This window comes from Cannabis sativa, chromosome 3 (genome assembly GCF_029168945.1).
Source record: "Cannabis sativa cultivar Pink pepper isolate KNU-18-1 chromosome 3, ASM2916894v1, whole genome shotgun sequence".
Taxonomy (NCBI): domain Eukaryota; kingdom Viridiplantae; phylum Streptophyta; class Magnoliopsida; order Rosales; family Cannabaceae; genus Cannabis; species Cannabis sativa.
Window position 1 is genome coordinate 58,722,376 of NC_083603.1, and position 9,925 is coordinate 58,732,300.

Consider the following 9,925-nt stretch of genomic DNA (forward strand, 5'->3'; position numbering starts at 1 on the left):
AGTCCTGAATCGATCTGGAGGAGGGGAGACAATTACTATCCAATCTCAATGTTTGGTTTCGAGTGTTCTTGAAGCGAAATTAGTTGCAATTCTCACTGCTTTGGAACGCGCGTGGGAAGATCAGTGCCATTCTATCCTTATCGAATCTAACTCAAAAGTGGCAATAAAGGCCCTGCGGTTAGGGGAGCTTCCTGGCTTGGGGTTCATTTATAGTTTTCAAGAAATGTCTTAAGTTTGCTTCTATGTTTTCTGTTACTTTTAAGTTTATCCATCGTTAGAATAACACTTTGGCAGATCACATGGCTTCTCAAGCTAGAGTGCATCACGTTTTCCATAATGCTTTAAGGTTAGGGAGTCAACCCCTGTTGTGGTTGACATTTGAGACTTTGTTTTTGTTTCTTGTGTTTTGTTTCAATGAAGGTTTTTTCAAATCACAAAAAAAAAAAAAAAAAAAAAAAAAAAAAAACAGAATCACGCTTACAACAAAAAAAATTAAATCTTATTCTCTTCATTGTATTCAAAATTTTCTAAAAATTTAAAGGCAATTATAAAACACTATAACATATATAATCATAAAATAAATTACATTAAAAATTGGATAAATACTATTTTGGATCTTGTGTTTTGCAAAAATGATCAATTAAACCCTCTGTTTTGTTAAATGACAAAATAGACCCTAATTTTTAATAATTTTATTTTTTCATATAAAGACAATTTCTAACACAAAACAAATTATTATTATTAAAATTTATTTTGACAAAAAATTAATTCAGGGTCCTATTTGTATAATTTTAGAAAATACAAGGTCTATTTTATCATTTAACAAAATAGAAGATCCAATTAGTAAATTTTACAAAACACAAAGTCGAAAATGATATTTACGTTTACAAAATTCTCTTAAATACCAGATAAAAGAGTGTGCTAAAATGTTTGCTTGGGAGTGTAGTGCGTAGCTTACCCAATATTTTTTTACATAACCTAAAAGGTTTCAAATATTCTCGAGCTTGTTCTACTATTTTTTACTTTAAATTATAATATAGAATGCACGGATAATTTCCACTGAAACAGCTAATCATGTAACATCAAAAAGCTTCAATAAAAAACCTCTATCATCTGCTTAGGACAATTCTTTGACAGCATATAATATCTTTCTAAAATAATAATTATATCTTTTGTTGACAATACTGAAAATTATTAAATTCGTGACAATACAAATTACATGCCCAACACAGTATTTTAATACTAGGTAGGGTTGTCCTTGGTCAAATTTTAAAGATGGTAGAGTTTTTACAAATATAAATATGTAATAATTAAAATATAAAAGACTAATATAACAACCTAACCAAAGTAAGTTGCCTTACATACCACGTTTCTTTCTTTCCAATAACCAGTATTAAGGGGAGCTTCTGGCTTTCCTAGTGCTTTTCTTTTTCTCAACATCTCTTTCTTCAGGTTATAACCTTTTACTTCCATATGGATTCTCATCTCTTTCTCTCTAATCCCACTTTTTCTTTTCAATTTCTCTTGCCTTTTCCTTGAGCTTCTCTTTTTTCCTTTCTTTATTTTCCTTTTTGAATCTTTTTGGGTTTGTTTTTCTCTGGTAGGTGTGTTGAACCAGAGGGATTGAAACGGTTTCTTTCGATACATAACACATTCAATTCAGGTTTTAAAGGGTATTGGAATTGAAATTTAACTTTTGAACTTTTTGGTAACTTTGTGAGAAGAGAATCCATTTTTGTCCAACTTCTCCAAGAATAATATTTTTTTAAGCTTTTGTGTAATCAAAAGGCAATTATGGCGAACGTTATTGGACATGTGAAGGAAGGTGAACAGCTTGATTTGCCTCCTGGATTTCGATTCCATCCTACTGATGAAGAGCTTATTTCTCATTATTTATACAAAAAAGTTGTTGATACCAGCTTTTTGTGTAGAGCTATTGGAGAAGTTGATTTGAATAAGTCGGAGCCTTGGGATTTGCCTTGTGAGTATTCTATTATCATATTCCCAATCATTGATTTTTTTTTTTTGTTTTTTATGAATCTTAAACAAGTAAATGATTTTAACCATTATTGCTCTTTCCAGGGAAAGCAAAAATGGGAGAAAAAGAATGGTATTTTTTCTGTGTAAGAGACAGAAAATACCCAACTGGTCTGAGAACAAACAGAGCAACTGAAGCTGGGTACTGGAAGGCAACAGGGAAAGATAAAGAGATTTACAGAGGAAAATCTCTTGTTGGAATGAAGAAAACGCTGGTTTTCTACAAAGGCAGAGCTCCGAAAGGAGAAAAATCCAACTGGGTTATGCATGAATACAGATTAGAAGGAAAGTTTTCAGTCCATAACCTCCCCAAAACCGCAAAGGTATAAGCCTCTTTCCCTTGACTTTTGGCTCTGTTTTTCTTTTAATGAACATAACTTAATTATGTTTTTTCTTTTTGCTTGGACAGAATGAATGGGTAATTTGCAGGGTTTTTCAGAAGAGTTCAGGTGGTAAGAAAATTCCCATAAATGGGTTGAGTAGATTAAGCCCTCTTGGAAATGAAATGGGCCCATTTGGTCTACCACCATTAATGGATTCTTCATCACCTTATTGCAACAAGTCGAAACCTGTTTTCCAGTCGATGAACGTGCCCTGCTTCTCCAGCCCCATAAACAACAGCAACGTTATTAGAAACCAAGATGAAACAATGGTTGATTCCTTGAACATTAACTCTCTATACGGTGTCGTTTCAAACCCTCTTTCAACAAACGCTGTTCTCCCAAGAACCCCACTTCCGAACTCGCTTTACTCGGATCAAAACGCTGCCGTTTCATCCCACATGCAGTTCCCTAACTCTTATATTGTTCCCCATAACAATAATAATGGCGAAGACCAGTCGATCCTCAGGGCTTTGGTTGAGAACAATGGATCAAACTTGAGGCAAATCTTCAAAACAGAGAGAGAAACGGCCGTAAATAGTGAAGTCAACACATCTGCAATGGCCGATCTCGAAATGGGTAGGAGACCATTTGGTAATCAAGTTATTCCAACTCATGCAGCTACTGCTTCAGCTGGTTCAGTTGATATGGAAAACTTTTGGAATTATTAAGAAGAAGAAAATAAGAATTGAAAATAAAAACTTTGATGGTTAATTAGAAGAAAAGTTTGATTATTAGTAATATTGTTCTTTTTAGTAGTATTGTTCTCAAGAATTAAAGCTTCATGGTATGTATTGAATATCTTATGAATCTAAAGAAAAAAGTAATAAAAGTCAAGTATATGTTATTGTAAGAAAATGATATGATTGATAACTTTTTTAGTTTTGAAGATTTGCAATTTTGTTTTGGTTTGGGAATTTGTTAGGATTATAAAGCTTTATTATTTGGCATTAGTATTGTCAATTCGCTTGAATACAAATTGTTGACATATGAGTATGAGATTCAGTTGGTGGCAACTGATTTTATTTTTTATTAAATAAAGAAGTAAAAAAATGAAATTTGTATCTGTGAATTTTTAGTACCTTTTATTACTCAACTCTTATCTGAATAAGAGCATGAGTTGCATTACTGTATTTTTTTAGTGATTGATTTTGGATTTCAAGTGCTTGTGGTGGGGACTCATTTTGGATATATGGCCATCAATTCTCTCTCGGCACGTGCACGTTAAAATACCAAACACACGCAAAAGCATTAATTAATAGTGACTCTGTATTTGTCAATCTTTTATTTTTCTGGTAATTAATTTCTTTTAAAAATAATTAATTGACACTTGAATTTTATTACATACATGGCTTGCAAGAATTGATCTCTTCCTTCTTTAGTAATAGTAGTACATTTTATAACCCCAAGAAGTAACTAGATCTCTTAATAAAAATAATTAAATGATTAATAATTAATTTAGAAAGCAATTAATACAAAATTCTAATTACCTTATAAGACCATCTAGAATACAAGATATAATTCATTCAAAAAAAACAAAAAAAAGAATACAAGATATAAAATTTATGTTAAATTTAGCAAAAAAAAAAAAAGTTTGTAATATAATTAGTCCACTATTTATAATTGTCATTTAATGCGCAAGATGTAAAATAAAAAAAAATAATTAATTATATTCATAATTATTTTATATTTATTGAGAATATAAAAAAATATATATATTATTTTGTTTTTTATGGTTTAAATAAGGGTAACATGATAAATAAAAAATAATATTTGGTAATAGTCTATTAATCATAATAATTAGTGATAATATAATAAATAAAAAAGTCACATTTATTGCGAATCAAATTTAACACAAATTTACATGTGCCAAATTTAGCACCCTGTTTAGAACAACAATAGAATTGTAAGTTTTCTTCAATATGCTAAATATAACCATATACTACTTTTTTTAGTACTCAATTAAAAATTTTCTAAAACAACTACAATATATGGATAAAAACATATTATTAATTTTTGTTATTTAATAATAAAATATCATTCCATTTCAGACTAAAAAACCATTTCAGACTAAAAAAAAACTATCATTTCATAATTGAAGAACACTAATCCCTAACAATACTATAGTTTATTGGAGTATATTGTCCCACATAGATTAAATGTAAAAGTATTGAGCCATACATAAGAATATGAGCTACTCCACCCATCACCAATTAGTTTTGAGATTGAACCCCACGATTCCCAACATGGTATCAGAGCCATATCCCAAGCGGGCTTTCGATCCACACCTATCAAAGAGTTAGTTAGCCGCAAGCGAGCAAAATGGTACTCCCAGCCGCGAACAAGAATAAGTGAGCAAATGGAACTCCCAGCTGCAGAACAAAAAAATAAGCGAGGAAATTGGCTACTTATGATAAGATGATTTAAGATTGGCCACCATCTTGAGGGGGGATATTGGAGTATATTGTCCCACATAGTTTAAATGTGAAAGTATTGTTCTATATATATAAGAACATGGGGTTCCATCTCAAAACCAATTGGTGATGAGTGGAGTAACCCATGTTCTTATATATGGCTCAATACTTTCACATTTAATCCATGTGTACAATATACGCCAATATAGTTCACTTTTTATTCACCCCATCAAATTTGTTCACGGCCGGTAGATTTGTTTTGTTTTGTTTATTTAGGTGCCGTTTGATAATAATTTTGTTTTCTAATTTTTTAATCACAAAATGAATGTAAATTTTTTGTTTTTAAAAATTTTACTTTTGAAAAATAAAAATGCGTTCTATAACCACTTTTGTTTTTTAATTTTAAAAACATAAAATAAAAGTGTGTTCTGTAAAATTCACTTTCATTTTCATTTTTTTGATTTTATTTACGTGGGGTCTAGGTCTGGGGTCGGATTTGGGTTCAAGTCAGAGGTCGGGTTCAGTGCCAGGGCCGTGGGGGGATTCGGGTCCGGGTCTCATTGAAGTCCAAGATATTGATTAAGAAAGAAAAAACTATTTAAAAAAATATTGAAAGTGATTTTTTTTTGTTTTTAAAATTTTAATTCTCAATTAAAAAATTAAAAAGTAGACACAGTTTTATACAACATGTTTTTAAAAAATATTTTTACTTTTTCACTTTTAAAAATAAAGAACTGATTAAAAAAGTCTTATCAAACGCTACCTTATTTATAATTTATTTATTTTTATTAGAAATCACGGTAGCTTTGTTACTGTAAAAGAAATGTTCACGTAAACATTTGTCCTACCTACTTGTATAAGCTTATGTATGTGAAGTTCAATTTTTTGTCTATCCAATCAAATTTCATAAATATGTATTTCGATATATGATTCTCACTCTCTCTCTCCACGATCGGTACCACTTTAACTGATTTACATTTTTATATTAGTTAATGAATGTTACAAGTAAAAAAAAAACAAGTAACTATATTATTGTAAACATAATGATTCAACAAGGAGATAAAGGATTGTATTGCTATTGGTCCATTCAATTATTCTTTTATTCACTGTGATGTATTCCATTCGTTGTTCATTTTAGCTGTCAAAGGTGAGGTAATAACATTTAGCTCTATCCAAAAATTTCAATATCAATTATTTAATTTTTATATATATGCTATGACATGTGGGGTTATATATTGAGGCACGTGAAGAATTTGAGTCCTGCACGACATGAATCTCAACAAACAATATGAAAAAAAGATAGAAAGAACAAAATAGATTGCACCCTGTTCTTCTTTTCATTATTGTTATTAATATAAAAATTAATAATTAATTATATAGTATCTTCTCCAATGAATTAGGCAGCCACCCAATTATCACCTTAACCATACCAAAGCTCACTTGCTTGACCAATAATGCAAGTGAGGCACGCACAGTTGTCATTCTATTTCTCTTCTTTCCATGTTCTTGGAGATTTTCAGCCGCCCTTCCCTTCGATCCCTTCATTTATTTATATAATAATAATATAATACTAACAACGAGAATGAACTTTGTTTTGTTTTTTTTTTTTTTAGGATAATGAGCTTTTATGTTTGTTTACTCATATTTTCACGCGACTCTGTTTTATTTGTGTATAACATAATCAAAGTGGCGTGTAATATTTTCAACTAAGAAATTAATGCGAAAAAGGTAGTACAAAATAAGTCCTCTATGGTAGGTTGTAGTTGTCTTTGTGGGGAAAGCATTTATATCATCTTTGTGGGAAAAAGCATTTATGTAGAATGGAAAAAATTTGAAATTTGAGTGTTTGGTAAATTATAATTTTTAAAGTGCTGTGAGCTGTTAAGATTCTATTACAATAATGATAATATTTTAATCTAGTTCATTATAATTACAAATATATATAAAAAAATATGTTATATAAATTTTTTATTTTTTTATATATTTTTAATTATTTTTTTCTATAGTATAAATTTATATGCATTTGATAAAAATAATTTTTAATATTTTTAAATTATATTTTTATCACTTGCAAAAGATAAAATTGTAGTTTATAAGAAACATAAATTGATATTATTTGTTAATAATAAAAATATCAATATAAAATATTTTTTAAAATAAAATAAAAAATTAGAAATTTAAATATTATTTATTTTTAAATATTTTTTCATTTAAAAAATATTTTTATTTTTTATAATATATAATAAATAATTAAATAAATTTTTAGTAAAAATAATTTATTATAAAGTCTTTTAATCAAAACAGCTTTTTCTAAAAGTTGGGTTGTACCAGTTTTAGCTTTTAGCTGTAGCTTTTCCATAATTTCTTCAATAAGCTGTTTTTTAACTGCTTACCAAACACCTTTTTGTCACAGCTTTTTTGAAAAGCAGCTTTTAGCTTTTCCAAAAGCTGTGCCAAACGGGCCCATATATACACTGTACATCTACATCATATATATTATAATTATGTGTAAATGATACAATATATATTTGCAACAGCACAAACTGCCCCATTGGTGTGGTGCACCGTGTGCAACGCCCCAAAAGGGCAAACAGCCATCCCCATTGGTAAGAGTTGAAATTAAAATAATTAATTCATATAAAATACAACCATACATTCAAAATGCACCCAATTCTATCATGAATCCATTGTTCAAATATCGGGACGAGTAGGCCTTCAATTATATTTTCTTTGTCCTTTTTTTAAATGATTCTTTGTCTTTTTAATAAATGATTCATTTAGTTTAAACTTATTTACAAATATAGTTTAACACTTCTCCGCATAAAGAGCAGTCCAAGTTTCAATCCCGGTTCCCCACTAAAAAAAAAAGGGAAAATTACACACACCACTAACTTTTTCCTTTTTTTTACTTTTATACTGTTAGGCGGTATAATTTACATTTATACTGTGTAGTTTATAACTTTTATACGTTGGGCTTCAAGATGTATTTTCTTGTCACTTTAAAATGTCTTTTTTTTTTTAAATTATAAAAGTTGATGGAAAAATTAGTTGTCACCTCAATCAGTCACATATATATATTTTAAAAAAAAAATTAATTATAAAAGTTTTTATTGTATTGAAAAAGTTTTGATGTGATGTGTTGTCACTTTTGTGATTTTTTTTTTTTTAAAAAAATATAATCATGATAAAACTTAATTTCTACACGTTATCTTTTTTTTTGGCAATGTATAATAACTTTCATTATTTACCTCATTCTTCATTTATATATTTTTTTTTCATTGTGTTTGGGCTCTCTCTCCACTATTCACCTTCTTCTTCATTTTTTTCTTTTCTTTTTCTCAAGTCTACAACATTATCCAAATAAAAGCTAGTAACAAAAATAACAGCATGTTAAAGAGGAAGAAGAAGAAGAAGAATCAGGAAAGATAAGAGTGTGGTTGTGTGTGTGAGAGAGAGATAGAGAGCTTGCTCTGTGATGAACTTTTTGTATAAATCTTTCAAAAACTTCCACTAAGTTTATGTCATTCGGTGTCTTTGATCTCAAATCGTTAGCTCCATCTCTACCGTACTTCTAAGTCCACCATCATTCTCCAACTTACCCTTTTCTGTTGCTGGTTTGTTTTATTGTTGTTTTAAGGTTGTTTTAATGTTATTTTCTTTCATTTTTTTATCACATTTTTCAAAATATTATTATACTGATCTATTTTAAATAGTAATATGAAAATAATAAAATTTGTATGTAAGTTATTTTTTTCAATATCGTATGCTCCAATATATGTTCAGTTTTTCTCTGTTGTTCCACTGTTGTTTTTTAGTTGTTCTGCTTCTTTTTATTTTTGATGTTTTCTGCTGTATGTTCTCTTGTTGTGCCTCAGCTCCTTACATTTGTTGCATTTGTTATGTTGTTTCTTTTCCCAGCAAGCTTCCATCCTCTTTTTTTTTTTTTTTTATTGTCTTCTAGATTTCACCACTTTAATGGAAGGTAAGACTATTACTGTCTATGATTCTTTCATTCTATATTTGCAAGATCTTTCTTTGTTAATTTTGTGCACAAAGAAAGTTAATTTTTTAATCATTTTTTTCTTTTATTTATTTATTTTTTTTTTTATTTTAGTGTTGTTTTTCATGATTTATTTAGCTATTTTTGTGGTTTTTTTATTCTGGTTCTCCTATAAATACATTTGACGAGCTCACTCATAAGAGAGTTTTGAGGTATGTGTTTCTTTTATATTTTTTTAAGTAGTTATATTTGTTTTATTTGTTTTTGTGTTGTTTCAGTGTTGTTGTAGTAGTTTTTTTTATTATAATTTTTTAAGAATATACTTGCAAATATAGTTAATTTTGCATCTGGTGTTGACGTTGTGCAGCAAATTGTTTGTTTTTTTTAATCATTTTTTTCTTTTGTTTTGTTTGATTGTTTTAGTGTTGTTTTACCGTTGTTTTGCCATGATTATTTATTTGACGTCGATTTCACTGCTTTTGCTCAATCTTGTCGGAATTAATGGTTATTTTCCGGTTGTCCTGGTGTTGTTGTGGTGGTTTTGTCTGTGGTTGTGAAAGATGGAGGTCTCATACTTTTGTTTTGGTATTTACAGTATAAAAGAAAAAAAAATGGGAGAGGACAGTATAAATGTTATTTCTGTCGTGTGGCAGTAAAATTGAAAAGTATTACCCCAAATCCAGTATTTTTGTAAAATGCCCAAAAAAAATGAAAGAAAAATGTTTCAAATTAAAATTAGATTCGCTAAAAAAAAAAAAAAATTATGGCAAAATTTCCTGTAAAAATTAAGACCAGTGCTTGAAAAAATTACTGTTAAGAAGTCGTCCAAGCAATTTCTAAAAAAGTTATTCCAAAAAATGATATGTCCAAATATTAATCTATAGACTCTATAATAATGGCTCTGATTAGAGTCGTGTATGGTGTGCGACTATGTGAGCTTGCGATTCTCCCTTCTTGCTTGGTTTGAACTGGTGATTGAGGAGTTTGATTACCCTAGAGGGGTTGAGCCGAGGGAAAAGGAATGATGATGAGGACTTTCATCATTCAGACATTGTTGAGCTTTTGGAGGATCCTTCCCTGGACAGTTTGGTATA

General features: G+C 29.2%; 1 protein-coding gene across 1 annotated transcript; it reads left to right on the forward strand.

Moving 5' to 3' along the window:
* Positions 1–1,335: 1,335 nt before the first annotated feature.
* On the forward strand, positions 1,336–3,275 carry LOC115709772 (NAC domain-containing protein 100). Its single transcript, XM_030637980.2, has 4 exons — positions 1,336–1,452; positions 1,605–1,981; positions 2,083–2,360; positions 2,447–3,275. Exons 2-4 carry the CDS (start codon positions 1,795–1,797, stop codon positions 3,086–3,088), a joined length of 1,107 nt encoding a protein of 368 aa, XP_030493840.1. The 5' UTR covers positions 1,336–1,452; positions 1,605–1,794; the 3' UTR covers positions 3,089–3,275.
* The last annotated feature ends 6,650 nt before the right edge of the window (positions 3,276–9,925 follow it).

Excerpts from the sequence above, each read along its gene's own strand:
- LOC115709772 (XM_030637980.2), top strand. The coding sequence starts at position 1,795 with ATGGCGAACGTTATTGGACATGTGAAGGAAGGTGAACAGCTTGATTTG. Across the intron at positions 1,982-2,082 it reads GGAGCCTTGGGATTTGCCTT|GGAAAGCAAAAATGGGAGAA; the intron begins GTGAGTATTCTA and ends TGCTCTTTCCAG. Across the intron at positions 2,361-2,446 it reads ACCTCCCCAAAACCGCAAAG|AATGAATGGGTAATTTGCAG; the intron begins GTATAAGCCTCT and ends TTGCTTGGACAG.